Below are 17,424 nucleotides of genomic sequence, written 5' to 3'. Positions count from 1 at the left end.
TTTGGTTATCTGTAGCAGTACAAGACTAGTACTGACAATACCGCTGGGAGTTTGGTTGTCTGTAGCAGTACAAGACTAGTACTGACAATACCGCTGGGAGTTTGGTTATCTGTAGCAGTACAAGACTAGTACTGATAATACCGCTGGGAGTTTGGTTATCTGTAGCAGTACAAGACTAGTACTGACAATACCGCTGGGAGTATCTGTAGCAGTACAAGACTAGTACTGACAATACCGCTGGGAGTTTGGTTGTCTGTAGCAGTACAAGACTAGTACTGACAATACCGCTGGGAGTTTGGTTGTCTGTAGCAGTACAAGACTAGTACTGACAATACCGCTGGGAGTTTGGTTGTCTGTAGCAGTACAAGACTAGTACTGACAATACCGCTGGGAGTTTGGTTGTCTGTAGCAGTACAAGACTAGTACTGACAATACCGCTGGGAGTTTGGTTGTCTGTAGCAGTACAAGACTAGTACTGACAATCCTGTTATCTGTAGCAGTACAAGACTAGTACTGACAATACCGCTGGGAGTTTGGTTGTCTGTAGCAGTACAAGACTAGTACTGACAATACCGCTGGGAGTTTGGTTATCTGTAGCAGTACAAGACTAGTACTGACAATACCGTTGGGAGTATCTGTAGCAGTACAAGACTAGTACTGACAATACCGCTGGGAGTTTGGTTGTCTGTAGCAGTACAAGACTAGTACTGACAATACCGCTGGGAGTTTGGTTATCTGTAGCAGTACAAGACTAGTACTGACAAAACCGCTGGGAGTATCTGAAGCAGTATGAGAACGCTGTGAAAAAGTGGGATTGGGAAGAGCAAGGGTTAGGCTGATTTTGAGTCAATGTTTTATACCGTAAGAGGCCGTGATATACATTTTACGCCTTTCATATTTGGATGCAAACCATCCCTCTTGTAAAACTGGGGCATTTCCCAAAATTGTCAAAATTGTCAATGTTCTCCAAATCCATTGGGGAGCAGTAGGATTTAAGCCACTGGTGGAGCCAGAGGAGACAACTAAAGTGTTCCATTCCCCTTTAAGCCACTAGTGGAGCCAGAGGAGACGACTAAAGTGTTCCATTCCCCTTTAAGCCACGAGTGGAGACGACTAAAGTGTTCCATTCCCCTTTAAGCCACTGGTGGAGCCAGAGGAGACGACTAAAGTGTTCCATTCCCCTTTAAGCCACTGGTGGAGCCAGAGGAGACGACTAAAGTGTTCCATTCCCATTTAAGCCACTGGTGGAGCCAGAGGAGACGACTAAAGTGTTCCATTCCCCTTTAAGCCACTGGTGGAGCCAGAGGAGATGACTAAAGTGTTCCATTCCCCTTTAAGCCACTAGTGGAGCCAAAGGAGACGACTAAAGTGTTCCATTCCCCTTTAAGCCACGAGTGGAGCCAGAGGAGATGACTAAAGTGTTCCATTCCCCTTTAAGCCACTGGTGGAGCCAGAGGAGACGACTAAAGTGTTCCATTCCCCTTTAAGCCACTAGTGGAGCCAGAGGAGACGACTAAAGTGTTCCATTCCCCTTTAAGCCACGTGTGGAGCCAGAGGAGACGACTAAAGTGTTCCATTCCCCTTTAAGCCACTGGTGGAGCCAGAGGAGACGACTAAAGTGTTCCATTCCCCTTTAAGCCACTGGTGGAGCCAGGGGATCCAGGGGACGACCAGATCCAGATGTGTTTGCACTGGGTGCTGAGGTGGAGTGGGAAAGACAGAAGGAGCGGGCGTAGGACCATGTCAGAGGGCTCCGTGTAGAGTCAAGGGGTCTGTTAGATAGCCGCAGGCGTGGACAAGAGGGCAGAGGGAGGATACGTTGGAATGTTCCTCCTCTCTTACTTCTAACTTGATTCCACTTTGTATCCGATGGAGTAGAGCAGGACTCAGTAGTCCTACGGTTCTCGTCGGAGGGATGTGTTTAAAACGGATGGTCCGTAGGTACTGGAGAGCAGCATCCTGGATTTCCCCCTCAGTCATTTAGATTGCATCAAAAACAGCATGCAGTCTGGAGTCTGGAGTGTGCATTCTGCAGTCTGGAGTCTGCAGTCTGGAGTCTGGAGTCTGCAGTCTGGAGTCTGGAGTCTGCAGTCTAGCGTCTGCAGTCTGGGGTGTGCAGTCTGGCGTCTGGAGTCTGGAGTCTGGAGTCTGCATTCTGCAGTCTGGAGTCTGCAGTCTGCAGTCTGGAGTCTGGAGTCTGCAGTATAGTGTCTGCAGTCTGGGCTGTGGAGTCTGGAGTCTGGAGTCTGCAGTCTGGGGTTTGCAGTCTGGAGTCTGCAGTCTGGAGTCTGGAGTCTGCAGTCTGCAGTCTGGGGTTTGCAGTCTGGAGTCTGCAGTCTGGAGTCTGGAGTCTGCAGTCTGGAGTCTGCAGTCTGGAGTCTGGAGTCTGCAGTCTGGAGTCTGGAGTCTGCAGTCTGGAGTCTGCATTCTGGAGTCTGCAGTCTGGAAGTCTGGAGTCTGGAGTCTGCAGTCTGGAGTCTGCAGTCTGGAGTCTGCGGTCTGCAGTCTGGGGTTTGCAGTCTGGAATCTGCAGTCTGGAGTCTGCAGTCTGGAGTCTGCAGTCTGCAGTCTGGAGTCTGCAGTCTGGAGTCTGGAGTCTGGAGTCTGGAGTCTGGAGTCTGCAGTCTGCAGTCTGGAGTCATGCAGTCTGGAAGTCTTCTTAGCCAGAGCGAGACATTCTAAATGGACCTTTTTCTTCTCTGGTAGTTCAATGATCCTTTCTATTGGGTCAAAGAGCCGTTAACACCTTTCACAAGTGTATAAGTGAATAAATTATTTGTCTTTCACTACAGTGAACAGGTCTCATATTTCACGGCTTTTATCGTCCATCTCCGGATCCCACTCCAAATCAGAGAAAATCCGACATGCTTAAACTCCCAGAAACAGTGGTCCTGTCAACCACAACGTTAGATAAGCTTTGTCGGTGACAGCCAGATAACCTAGCTAGTTGTAACTAGCCGGGGCTAGCCCGCTAACTAGCTAGCTGCAGGAGAAGACAAAATCCAGCCAACATAGTGTGTTCAGAACAGCATTAACACTGTGGTCCCAAAATAAAACACTTAAAAAAACAAATGTTTTAAAGTTATAAAATATATAGATGTCTTAAAAATATAAAACACAGAAGTGCTGTTTCACCACTTAAACATTCTACTTCCTACTTCCTGGTCACATGTCAACCCAGCCTACTCTCACCCACTACTTTCAGAAATACTGTCTCTCAGCAGTTTCTCAGCCAAGATCCGTAATATATTAGTCAGTCAGAAACATGTTGACAAAGGGTATTTTTTTTAGGAACATTAATAATTGATTAAAAGTGACAGTGTCTCAGTAACTGGTAAACCCAATAGCACTTCTATACTTGTGCTGTGAGAGATCTGTGTAACTGACAAAGACAGAATAGGGGTTTGTTATGTTAAGAAGTAAATCACATTGACTGTCTCAGCATGTGGGTAGGTTATTGAGACTGACAGAGTAAATCACATTGACTGTCTCAGCATGTTGTAGGTTTTTGAGACTGACAGAGTAAATCACATTGACTGTCTCAGCATGTTGTAGGTTATTGAGACTGACAGAGTAAATCACATTGACTGTCTCAGCATGTTGCAGGTTAATGAGACTGACAGAGGAGTAAATCACATTGACTCTCTCAGCATGTGGGTAGACGGGAGAAGTTAATGATTGATGTGATTAACCACCGCTGGTGACAAACTTCATCAGCAAATTTGACAAACTTCCAGAATCATCAACTCTTGGTAAGTACTAAGCACTTTTAGTTATTCAGTTAGCTAAGAAACAACATCTTTAGAGAACGGATCAGAGAGAGAGAGACAGAGAGAGACAGACAGAGAGAGAGAGAGAGAGAGAGACAGAGAGAGAGAGAGAGAGAGAGAGAGAGAGAGAGAGAGAGAGAGAGAGAGACAGAGAGAGAGAGAGAGAGACAGAGAGAGAGAGAGAGAGAGAGAGAGAGACAGAGAGAGAGAGAGAGAGAGAGAGAGAGAGAGAGAGAGAGAGAGAGAGAGAGACAGACAGACAGACAGAGAGATAAAAGCCACTTTGCCAAAGTCTTTTTTTCATTTAATTTGATTTATTTGTCAATTAACAAATAATTGAGGACAACAACACTAAAAATCTTCTACAACGTATTTCAATTGTGGCCCTCTGACCACAACCGTCTCCTATAACCGGCATGGATGACGAACGAGTGGGGACCTTTGTATCGTGGGACTATGTCGTATTCGCATGTCTGTTTGTGGTCTCCTCAGGGATAGGGGTGTTCTTCGCGGTGAAGGAGAGGAAGAACCCCTCGTCGGAGTTCCTGGTAGGGGGTCGTCAGATGACCTGCGGTCCCGTGGCTCTGTCCCTCACTGCCAGCTTCATGTCTGCTGTCACCGTGCTGGGGGCACCCTCCGACGTCTACCGTTTTGGGGGGTCGTTCGTCCTCTTCGGCGTGGCCTACACCTTCGTGGTCATCGCTACAGCTGAACTGTTTGTGCCAGTGTTCTACAGATCGGGGATCACGAGTACCTACGAGGTACTGTGTCTTTTTTAAAGGATTTAATCTTCATTTAAAGGGGCAATATGAGATTCTAACAACAACCAAGTGGGTACCTCGCCATGCTTTTTATTTTATTTATTTATTTCACCTTTATTTAACCAGGTAGGCTAGTTGAGAACAAGTTCTCATTTACAACTGCGACCTGGCCAAGATAAAGCATAGCAATTCGACACATACAACAACACAGAGTTACACATGGAGTAAACAAAACATACAGTCAATAAAACAGTAGAAAAATAAGTCTATATACAATGTGAGCAAATGAGGTGAGATAAGGGGAGATAAAGGCGAAAAAAAAAGGCCATGGTGGCGAGGTAAATACAATATAGCAAGTAAAACACTGGAATGGTAGATTTGCAGTGGAAGAATGTGCAAAATATAAATAATGGGGTGCAAAGGAGCTAAATAAAGGAGGAGAAGAGGTGCTTAAACAAGAGGGGTGATGAACGTTCTTCTCAACACATTTCATATCTCGTGGAATCTACATTACACAATGTATTTAATACAAGGATTCACTTTTCAATTCTGTACATTACACCATCTCTTTCACAATGCACTCTATACAAGACTATGTCGAATTTGACGAGGGTTGCCAGGTTGGAGAAAAAAATACAGATCTTTTATTTTGTTGTGGTATCGATGAAGGTATTTGTTTGGGCACTGGGGATACATTTATATGTTGGGAAAATATAATACACACTATAATAGACACACACACACACACACACACACACACACACACACACACACACACACACACACACACACACACACACACACACACACACACACACACACACTTACACACACTCACTTTGTTATAGCCAACTCTTGACTTTTGGATGAAAAATGTTTTAATACAATATTTGTATCTAGTTGTCATGTATTCATTATGTTTCACTGGTTAAATGTTTGTCGTTTGTGTGTTTCAGTAATGATTAACGTGGTTAAATAGTCGTAAATCTCTGCTTCATTTAGCTTTTTGGTATATTTGGCATTTTTATACATATTCTGTATGTCCACTGAAGAAAGCAAGAATTAATCAACACACTACTGTAAATAAATGGACACTAGCTGTTATTAAACGGAAATTGCTCTTCGTAAATAAAAGGTGAGAAATGCTCAGTCTGAAGCCATTGGGCGATGGGTTTCACAGCCCTACAATAATGATACAAGTTACGTCACCTTAAAAAGGGTTTATTTATAACAAGTTGGGCAAAGTGGTATAGGAGAGTCTGATATATAACCCCTAACTTGAGTTCAGTCTTCGCCCATGAGAACCAAGAGGGGCCAAGCTTCGTCCTTCATGCCTGGGGGAAAAGGCCTCGATTCTAGGCCGTAGCAAATCCTCCATTCCATCTCATTAGATCAGAACGGGATGGAATCAAACAGTGATTCATATGAATGGTTTGCATCCTTAAAAACAAAAAGGTTAGTTGTGTTTTTTTCTGCTCAACACACACTTACGTTATATGTCTACCCGTATGATGTGGAGCCTTGTCAGGATATTAACCGTTTCAGTAACGCCTTGGTTCTAATGTCACTTTAAACAGGTTGTTGTGTAAATGTGTAGAATGTGTTTGTTTTGGATCCACACTGATAAGTTAACTGATGTAAATTAGACTACAGTCACAGAGGATTTCCTTCTGAATAACTGATCAGGGCATAACACTTTCCCATTCAGCTTCAGGTAACATTGATGGAAGGCTTGATCACACCTGTGGTGACCACTTCTATCCGTCATACTCATGGTTGCTTATCCACTGTTCACTAGATATATCGATGTAACGACACCCAACACAGTGCTGAAAAACAGAATGCTTCCCACCACTAGATCACATGACTAGACGTGAGCTGGACGTGATCCCAACGCTGCCACCAGTGTAGCGGGAGACAGTGAAAGCTGCAACAGGGACTCTAACCAGGGGCTCATACCCGGTTCTAACCAGGGCTCATATGTGGTTCTAACCAGAGCTCATACGTGGTTCTAACCAGGGGCTCATATGTGGTTCTAACCAGGGCTCATACGTGGTTCTAACCAGGGCTCATATGTGGTTCTAACCAGGGCTCATACGTGGTTCTAACCAGGGGCTCATATGTGGTTCTAACCAGGGGCTCATACGTGGTTCTAACCAGGGCTCATACGTGGTTCTAACCAGGGCTCATACGTGGTTCTAACCAGGGCTCATACGTGGTTCTAACCAGGGCTCATACGTGGTTCTAACCAGGGTTCATACGTGGTTCTAACCAGGGCTCATACGTGGTTCTAACCAGGGTTCATACGTGGTTCTAACCAGGGCTCATACGTGGTTCTAACCAGGGCTCATACGTGGTTCTAACCAGGGCTCATACATGGTTCTAACCAGGGGCTCATACGTGGTTCTAACCAGGGCTCATACGTGGTTCTAACCAGGGCTCATACGTGGTTCTAACCAGGGCTCATACGTGGTTCTAACCAGGGGCTCATACGTGGTTCTAACCAGGGCTCATACGTGGTTCTAACCAGGGCTCATACGTGGTTCTAACCAGGGGCTCATACGTGGTTCTAACCAGGGCTCATACGTGGTTCTAACCAGGGCTCATACGTGGTTCTAACCAGGGCTCATACGTGGTTCTAACCAGGGGCTCATACGTGGTTCTAACCAGGGCTCATACGTGGTTCTAACCAGGGCTCATACGTGGTTCTAACCAGAGCTCATATGTGGTTCTAACCAGAGCTCATACGTGGTTCTAACCAGGGCTCATACGTGGTTCTAACCAGGGGCTCATATGTGGTTCTAACCAGGGGCTCATACGTGGTTCTAACCAGGGGCTCATATGTGGTTCTAACCAGGGGCTCATACATGGTTCTAACCAGGGCTCATACGTGGTTCTAACCAGGGGCTCATATGTGGTTCTAACCAGGGGCTCATACGTGGTTCTAACCAGGGCTCATACGTGGTTCTAACCAGGGCTCATATGTGGTTCTAACCAGGGCTCATACGTGGTTCTAACCAGGGGCTCATATGTGGTTCTAACCAGGGGCTCATACGTGGTTCTAACCAGGGCTCATACGTGGTTCTAACCAGGGCTCATACGTGGTTCTAACCAGGGCTCATATGTGGTTCTAACCAGGGCTCATACGTGGTTCTAACCAGGGTTCATACGTGGTTCTAACCAGGGCTCATACGTGGTTCTAACCCGGGTTCATACGTGGTTCTAACCAGGGCTCATACATGGTTCTAACCAGGGGCTCATACGTGGTTCTAACCAGGGCTCATACGTGGTTCTAACCAGGGCTCATACGTGGTTCTAACCAGGGCTCATACGTGGTTCTAACCAGGGGCTCATACGTGGTTCTAACCAGGGCTCATACGTGGTTCTAACCAGGGCTCATACATGGTTCCAACCAGGGCTCATACGTGGTTCTAACCAGGGCTCATACGTGGTTCTAACCAGGGGCTAATATGTGGTTCTAACCAGGGGCTCATACGTGGTTCTAACTAGGGCTAATACGTGGTTCTAACCAGGGCTCATACGTGGTTCTAACCAGGGGCTCATATGTGGTTCTAACCAGGGGCTCATACATGGTTCTAACCAGGGGCTCATACGTGGTTCTAACCAGGGGCTCATATGTGGTTCTAACCAGGGGCTCATACGTGGTTCTAACCAGGGCTCATATGTGGTTCTAACCAGGGCTCATACGTGGTTCTAACCAGGGCTCATACATGGTTCTAACCAGGGCTCATACGTGGTTCTAACCAGGGCTCATATGTGGTTCTAACCAGGGGTTCATACGTGGTTCTAACCAGGGCTCATACGTGGTTCTAACCAGGGCTCGTACGCGGTTCTAACCAGGGGCTCATACGTGGTTCTAACCAGGGCTCATACGTGGTTTTAACCAGGGCTCATACGTGGTTCTAACCAGGGCTCATACGTGGTTCTATCCAGGGTTCATACGTGGTTCTAACCAGGGCTCATACGTGGTTCTAACCAGGGTTCATACGTGGTTCTAACCAGGGCTCATACGTGGTTCTAACCAGGGCTCATACGTGGTTCTAACCAGGGCTCATACATGGTTCTAACCAGGGGCTCATACGTGGTTCTAACCAGGGCTCATACGTGGTTCTAACCAGGGCTCATACGTGGTTCTAACCAGGGCTCATACGTGGTTCTAACCAGGGGCTCATACGTGGTTCTAACCAGGGGCTCATATGTGGTTCTAACCAGGGGCTCATACGTGGTTCTAACCAGAGCTCATACGTGGTTCTAACCAGGGGCTCATATGTGGTTCTAACCAGGGGCTCATATGTGGTTCTAACCAGGGGCTCATATGTGGTTCTAACCAGGGCTCATACGTGGTTCTAACCAGGGGCTCATATGTGGTTCTAACCAGGGGCTCATATGTGGTTCTAACCAGGGCTCATACGTGGTTCTAACCAGGGCTCATACATGGTTCTAACCAGGGCTCATACGTGGTTCTAACCAGGGGCTCATATGTGGTTCTAACCAGGGGCTCATACGTGGTTCTAACCAGGGCTCATACATGGTTCTAACCAGGGCTCATACGTGGTTCTAACCAGGGGCTCATACGTGGTTCTAACCAGGGGCTAATATGTGGTTCTAACCAGGGGCTCATATGTGGTTCTAACCAGGGGCTCATACGTGGTTCTAACCAGGGCTCATACGTGGTTATAACCAGGGGCTGATACGTGGTTCTAACCAGGGCTCATACGTGGTTCTAACCAGGGCTAATACGTGGTTCTAACCAGGGCTCATACGTGGTTCTAACCAGGGCTCATACGTGGTTCTAACCAGGGCTCATACGTGGTTCTAACCAGGGCTCATACGTGGTTCTAACCAGGGCTCATACGTGGTTCTAACCAGGGCTCATACGTGGTTCTAACCAGGGCTCATACGTGGTTCTAACAAGGGGCTCATACGTGGTTCTAACCAGGGGCTCATACGTGGTTCTAACCAGGGCTCATACGTGGTTCTAACCAGGGCTCATACGTGGTTCTAACCAGGGCTCATACGTGGTTCTAACCAGGGCTCATACGTGGTTCTAACCAGGGCTTAGACATGGTTCTAACCAGGGCTCATACGTGGTTCTAACCAGGGCTTAGACATGGTTCTAACCTGGGGCTCATACATGGTTCTAACCAGGCTTCATACGTGGTTCTAAGCAGGGCTCATACGTGGTTCTAACCAGGGGCTCATACGTGGTTCTAACCAGGGCTCATACGTGGTTCTAACCAGGGCTCATACGTGGTTCTAACCAGGGCTCATACGTGGTTCTAACCAGGGCTCATACGTGGTTCTAACCAGGGCTCATACGTGGTTCTAACCAGGGCTCATACGTGGTTCTAACAAGGGGCTCATACGTGGTTCTAACCAGGGGCTCATACGTGGTTCTAACCAGGGCTCATACGTGGTTCTAACCAGGGCTCATACGTGGTTCTAACCAGGGCTCATACGTGGTTCTAACCAGGGCTCATACGTGGTTCTAACCAGGGCTTAGACATGGTTCTAACCAGGGCTCATACGTGGTTCTAACCAGGGCTTAGACATGGTTCTAACCTGGGGCTCATACATGGTTCTAACCAGGCTTCATACGTGGTTCTAAGCAGGGCTCATACGTGGTTCTAACCAGGGGCTCATATGTGGTTCTAACCAGGGCTTAGACATGGTTCTAACCAGGGCTAATACGTGGCAAAGTGACCTCTAACGGCCATTGTCATGAAAGCTTAGTTGGCCTCTGGGCAGAGACAGTAGATCTACAATGCTGGCATATGTCTTGTTACAGTAGCCTACGTATATAACATGATTGACAGGAGCGTAATAATCATCATGAACCGGCCTTGGAAGAACCACATGTGGAAACCAACATAATTGATTATTTACCATGAACCTGTTTAACTGCATTGATATGTCTTAATTGATTATAGTCCAGACTCGTTATAGATATGTTTTAATTGATCATAGTCCAGACTCATTATAGATATGTTTTAATTGATCATAGTCCAGACTCATTATAGATATGTCTTAATTGATTATAGTCCTGACTCGTTATAGATATGTCTTAATTGATCAGAGTCCAGACTCGTTATAGATATGTCTTAATTGATTATAGTCCAGACTCGTTATAGATATGTCTTAATTGATCACAGTCCAGACTCGTTATAGATATGTCTTAATTGATTATAGTCCAGACTCATTATAGATATGTCTTAATTGATCACAGTCCAGACTCGTTATAGATATGTCTTAATTGATCACAGTCCAGACTCCAGACTCGTTATAGATATGTCTTAATTGATCACAGTCCAGACTCGTTATAGATATGTCTTAATTGATTATAGTCCAGACTCGTTATAGATATGTCTTAATTGATCACAGTCCAGACTCGTTATAGATATGTCTTAATTGATTATAGTCCAGACTCGTTATAGATATGTCTTAATTGATTATAGTCCAGACTCGTTATAGATATGTCTTAATTGATCAGAGTCCAGACTCCAGACTCGTTATAGATATGTCTTAATTGATCACAGTCCAGACTCGTTATAGATATGTCTTAATTGATCACAGTCCAGACTCATTATAGATATGTCTTAATTGATCACAGTCCAGACTCGTTATAGATATGTCTTAATTGATCATAGTCCAGACTCGTTATAGATATGTCTTAATTGATCACACTCCAGACTCGTTATAGATATGTCTTAATTGATCATAGTCCAGACTCGTTATAGATATGTCTTAATTGATCATAGTCCAGACTCGTTATAGATATGTCTTAATTGATTATAGTCCAGACTCGTTATAGATATGTCTTAATTGATCAGAGTCCAGACTCCAGACTCGTTATAGATATGTCTTAATTGATCACAGTCCAGACTCGTTATAGATATGTCTTAATTGATCACAGTCCAGACTCATTATAGATATGTCTTAATTGATCACAGTCCAGACTCGTTATAGATATGTCTTAATTGATTATAGTCCAGACTCGTTATAGATATGTCTTAATTGATCAGAGTCCAGACTCCAGACTCGTTATAGATACGTCTTAATTGATCACAGTCCAGACTCGTTATAGATATGTCTTAATTGATCACAGTCCAGACTCATTATAGATATGTCTTAATTGATCACAGTCCAGACTCGTTATAGATATGTCTTAATTGATTATAGTCCAGACTCGTTATAGATATGTCTTAATTGATCAGAGTCCAGACTCCAGACTCGTTATAGATATGTCTTAACTGATCACAGTCCAGACTCGTTATAGATATGTCTTAATTGATTATAGTCCAGACTCGTTATAGATGTGTCTTAATTGATTGTAGTCCAGACTCGTTATAGATATGTCTTAATTGATTATAGTCCAGACTCGTAATAGATATGTCTTAATTGATTATAGTCCAGACTCGTTATAGATATGTCTTAATTGATTATAGTCCAGGCTCGTTAAAGATATGTCTTAATTGATCACAGTACAGACTCGTTATAGATATATCTTAATTGATCAGAGTCCAGACTCCAGACTCGTTATAGATATGTCTTAATTGATCACAGTCCAGACTCGTTATAGATATGTCTTTATTGATTATAGTCCAGACTCGTTATAGATATGTCTTAATTGATCAGAGTCCAGACTCCAGACTCGTTATAGATATGTCTTAATTGATCACAGTCCAGACTCGTTATAGATATGTCTTAATTGATCACAGTCCAGACTCATTATAGATATGTCTTAATTGATCACAGTCCAGACTCGTTATAGATATGTCTTAATTGATTATAGTCCAGACTCGTTATAGATATGTCTTAATTGATCACAGTCCAGACTCCAGACTCGTTATAGATATGTCTTAATTGATCACAGTCCAGACTCGTTATAGATATATCTTAATTGATCACAGTCCAGACTCCAGACTCATTATAGATATGTCTTAATTGATCACAGTCCAGACTCGTTATAGATATGTCTTAATTGATTATAGTCCAGACTCGTTAAAGATATGTCTTAATTGATTGTAGTCCAGACTCGTTATAGATATGTCTTAATTGATTATAGTCCAGACTCGTAATAGATATGTCTTAATTGATTATAGTCCAGACTCGTTATAGATATGTCTTAATTGATTATAGTCCAGACTCGTTAAAGATATGTCTTAATTGATCACAGTACAGACTCGTTATAGATATGTCTTAATTGATTATAGTCCAGACTCGTAATAGATATGTCTTAATTGATTATAGTCCAGACTCGTTATAGATATGTCTTAATTGATTATAGTCCAGACTCGTTAAAGATATGTCTTAATTGATCACAGTACAGACTCGTTATAGATATGTCTTAATTGATTATAGTCCAGACTCGTTATAGACATGTCTTAATTGATTATAGTCCAGACTCGTTATAGATATGTCTTAATTGATTATAGTCAATTAAGATATGTCTTAATTGATTAGACATATCTATAACGAGTCTGGACTATAATCAATTAAGGCATATCTATAACAAGTCTGGACTATAATCAATTAAGATGTATATAAAATGTGTTGTATTTTCACATGAAATAAGCCACACAAAAAAACTGATGAAATACTTTTTTGCTCAAATTGAGGGATGAGATTGTGTTGAGACGGCAAGGTACAAGACTAAATATAAAAAATACATTTCGTCTAATCTTAATCCTATAACCTTTTTTCTTCTTCTATGGATGATGATGATGATGTCATATTAATCACTGTCAGGGTGAACCTGAATTAGAGACAGTCCGAGACCACCCTTGAGGATGTCATATTAATCACTGTCCGAGACCACCCTTGATGATGTCATATTAATCACTGTCAGGGTGAACCTGAATTAGAGACAGTCCCGAGACCACCCTTGATGATGTCATATTAATCACTGTCAGTGTGAACCTGAATTAGAGACAGTCCGAGACCACCCTTGATGATGTCATATTAATCACTGTTCGAGACCACCCTTGATGATGTCATATTAATCACTGTCAGGGTGAACCTGAATTAGAGACAGTCCGAGACCACCCTTGATGATGTCATATTAATCACTGTCCGAGACCACCCTTGATGATGTCATATTAATCACTGTCAGGGTGAACCTGAATTAGAGACAGTCCCGAGACCACCCTTGATGATGTCATATTAATCACTGTCAGTGTGAACCTGAATTAGAGACAGTCCGAGACCACCCTTGATGATGTCATATTAATCACTGTTCGAGACCACCCTTGATGATGTCATATTAATCACTGTCGGGGTGAACCTGTGGGACTGTCTGACTTTGATAAAGGTTGACTGTGATACTCGACGATGATGCCCTGATGCAGATTAGAAACAGATGCTTTGAACACATAACTGGTGTTTGTTATCCGTTGTTACTCTGATCTAACAACATCTATCTCTCTCTGTGTGTGTGTGTGTGTGTGTGTGTGTGTGTGTGTGTGTGTGTGTGTGTGTGTGTGTGTGTGTGTGTGTGTGTGTGTGTGTGTGTGTGTGTGTGTGTGTGTGTGTTAGTGTGTGTGTGTGTGTGTGTGTGTGTGTGTGTGTGTGTGTGTGTGTGTGTGTGTGTGTGTGTGTGTGTGTGTGTGTGTACTTTAGTATTTAGAGATGAGGTTCTGTAAGGGGGTTCGCATGGCTGCCACTGTGATTTATATTTTGCAGACGGTGAGTTGGTTTGGAAACACACATGACATGTAGCTCTAATGTTCCTCTCTTGTTAACATACATGACATGTAGCTCTAATGTTCCTCTCTTGTTAACATACGTGACATATAGCTCTAATGTTCCTCTCTTGTTAACATACATGACATATAGCTCTAATGTTCCTCTCTTGTTAACATACATGACATATAGCTCTAATGTTCCTCTCTTGTTAACATACATGACATATAGCTCTAATGTTCCTCTCTTGTTAACATACATGACATATAGCTCTAATGTTCCTCTCTTGTTAACATACATGACATGTAGCTCTCATGTTCCTCTCTTGTTAACATACGTGACATATAGCTCTAATGTTCCTCTCTTGTTAACATACATGACATGTAGCTCTCATGTTCCTCTCTTGTTAACATACATGACATGTAGCTCTAATGTTCCTCTCTTGTTAACATACATGACATGTAGCTCTCATGTTCCTCTCTTGTTAACATACATGACATATAGCTCTAATGTTCCTCTCTTGTTAACATACATGACATGTAGCTCTCATATCCAGCTTGTTTTCCATATAAACAATGTCAACAAACATTCAGGGAATTTCCAGTTATAGTTGTTGTATTTTCCTAGTATTCTAATCCTGATCTGTTTGTGTTTAAATCCATTTCAGATCTTATATACTGGGGTTGTGGTGTACGCTCCCGCTCTGGCACTCAATCAAGGCATGTCATTTTGTTCAGAACTTTTACCACGTTAAATAACAAATCCAAAACCGCCATAAAGCTCATGAGTTCAAGGCAAGTTCTTTTACCTCTAAAGAATTGTTCTTCTTCTGAACCTTTAAATTTCTTCCCACAGTCACTGGCTTCAACCTTTGGGGATCTATATTCGCAACAGGCGTCGTGTGTACGTTCTACTGTACCCTGGTGAGTTGGGTTGGGATAACAGGCGTCGTCCTTGCAACGGTCGTCTTGTGGTGAATGAGCGGACCAAGGCGCAGCGGGTGATGAATACATAACGAATTTAATAAGGAAAAGAATAACGATGACGAAGCACACTTTAGAAATTACAAAATAACAAAACGAACTAAACAGACCTGAACATGAGAACTACATAACACGAAGAACGCACGAACAGGAACAGACAAAACAAACGAAACAGTCCCGTGTGGTGACGAACACAAACACGGAAGACAATCACCCACAAACAGTGAGAACAGCCTACCTTAATATGGTTCTCAATCAGAGGAAACGTCAAACACCTGCCTCTAATTGAGAACCATATCAGGCAACACATTTAACCCAACATAGAAACACATAACATAGAATGCCCAACCCAACTCACACCCTGACCAACTACACACATACAAAAACAATGGAAAACAGGTCAGGAACGTGACAGAACCCCCCTCTCAAGGTGCGAACTCCGGGCGCACAACCAAAGTCTAGGGGAGGGTCTGGGTGGGCATCTGTCCACGGTGGCGGCTCCGGCTCCGGACGTGGTCCCCACCCCACCATAGTCAATCCCCGCTTCCGTAGCCTCCTCCCAATGGCCACCCTCCAAATTAACCCCACTGGATTAAGGGGCAGCACCGGACTAAGGAGCAACACCGGAATGAGGGGCAACACCGGAATGAGGGGCAGCTCCGGACTGAGGGGCAGCTCCGGACTGAGTGGCAGCGCCGGACTGAGTGGCAGCTCCGGACTGTCTGGCGGATCCTGGCTGGCTGGCTCTGGCGGATCCTGGCTGGCTGGCTCTGGCGGATCCTGGCTGGCTGGCAGCTCTGGCTGTTCATGGCTGGCTGGCGGCTCTTGCTGCTCATGGCTGGTGTTTGACGTTTCCTCTGATTGAGAACCATATTAAGGTAGGCTGTTCTCACTGTTTGTGGGTGATTGTCTTCCGTGTTTGTGTTCGTCACCACACGGGACTGTTTTGTTTGTTTAGTCTGTTCCTGTTCGTGCGTTCTTCGTGTTATGTAAGTTCCCATGTTCAGGTCTGTTTAGTTCGTTTTGTTATTTTCTTAATTTCTAAAGTGTGCTTCGTCATCGTTATTCTTTTTCTTATTAAATTCATTATGTATTCATCACCCGCTGCGCCTTGGTCCGCTCATTCACCAGAAGACGACCGTTACAGTCCTACTTACTAACGATAGAGTTCCTGCCTTCTTCCAGACATCCTCTCTTACTGTGTTTTTGAAAGAGGAGCAGAGCACACCTGAATAAATAGCCTGTCTCGTAACATAAACAGTGACAGTGTAAACAAAGCACTTCCTGGTGCCAGGTCAGGACATGGGACCATTCAGTTATGCTGTACAGAGTGATGGTCGTGTGGTTATGCTGTACAGAGTGATGGTTATGCTGTACAGAGTGATGGTTATGCTGTACAGAGTGATGGTTATGCTCTACAGAGTGATGGTTATGCTGTACAGAGTGATGGTCATGTGGTTATGCTGTACAGAGTGATGGTTATGCTGTACAGAGTGATGGTTATGCTGTACAGAGTGATGGTCATGTGGTTATGCTGTACAGAGTGATGGTCATGTGGTTATGCTGTACAGAGTGGTGGTTATGCTGTACAGAGTGATGGTCGTGTGGTTATGCTGTACAGAGTGGTGGTCATGCTTTACAGAGTGATGGTCATGTGGTTATGCTGTACAGAGTGATGGTCATGTGGTTATGCTGTACAGAGTGGTGGTTATGCTGTACAGAGTGATGGTCATGTGGTTATGCTGTACAGAGTGATGGTCATGTGGTTATGCTGTACAGAGTGATGGTCATGTGGTTATGCTGTACAGAGTGATGGTTATGCTGTACAGAGTGATGGTCATGTGGTTATGCTGTACAGAGTGATGGTTATGCTGTACAGAGTGATGGTCGTGTGGTTATGCTGTACAGAGTGATGGTCATGTGGTTATGCTGTACAGAGTGGTGGTTATGTGGTTATGCTGTACAGAGTGATGGTTATGCTGTACAGAGTGGTGGTTATGCTGTACAGAGTGATGGTTATGCTGTACAGAGTGGTGGTTATGCTGTACAGAGTGATGGTTATGCTGTACAGAGTGATGGTCATGTGGTTATGCTGTACAGAGTGATGGCCGTGTGGTTATGCTGTACAGAGTGATGGTTATGCTCTACAGAGTGATGGCCGTGTGGTTATGCTGTACAGAGTGATGGTTATGCTGTACAGAGTGATGG

General features: G+C 44.1%; 1 protein-coding gene across 1 annotated transcript in view; it reads left to right on the top strand.

Moving 5' to 3' along the window:
* The first annotated feature begins 4,183 nt into the window (after window positions 1-4,183).
* The window catches only part of slc5a12 (solute carrier family 5 member 12), a 29,539-nt gene continuing 16,298 nt past the window's right edge, over window positions 4,184-17,424 (top strand). Inside the window, exons 1-4 of the mRNA XM_055933173.1 lie at window positions 4,184-4,531; window positions 14,171-14,236; window positions 14,901-14,952; window positions 15,089-15,156. Of these exons, the coding sequence (XP_055789148.1) occupies window positions 4,187-4,531; window positions 14,171-14,236; window positions 14,901-14,952; window positions 15,089-15,156 (531 nt within the window). The 5' untranslated portion in view covers window positions 4,184-4,186. The remainder of the gene's footprint in view (window positions 4,532-14,170; window positions 14,237-14,900; window positions 14,953-15,088; window positions 15,157-17,424) is intronic.

The sequence above is a fragment of the Salvelinus fontinalis genome, chromosome 9, assembly GCF_029448725.1.
Source record: "Salvelinus fontinalis isolate EN_2023a chromosome 9, ASM2944872v1, whole genome shotgun sequence".
NCBI classification, from domain to species: domain Eukaryota; kingdom Metazoa; phylum Chordata; class Actinopteri; order Salmoniformes; family Salmonidae; genus Salvelinus; species Salvelinus fontinalis.
The sequence above is the reverse complement of the archived record's forward strand: the minus strand, read 5'-3'. Positions and strand labels throughout refer to the sequence as shown.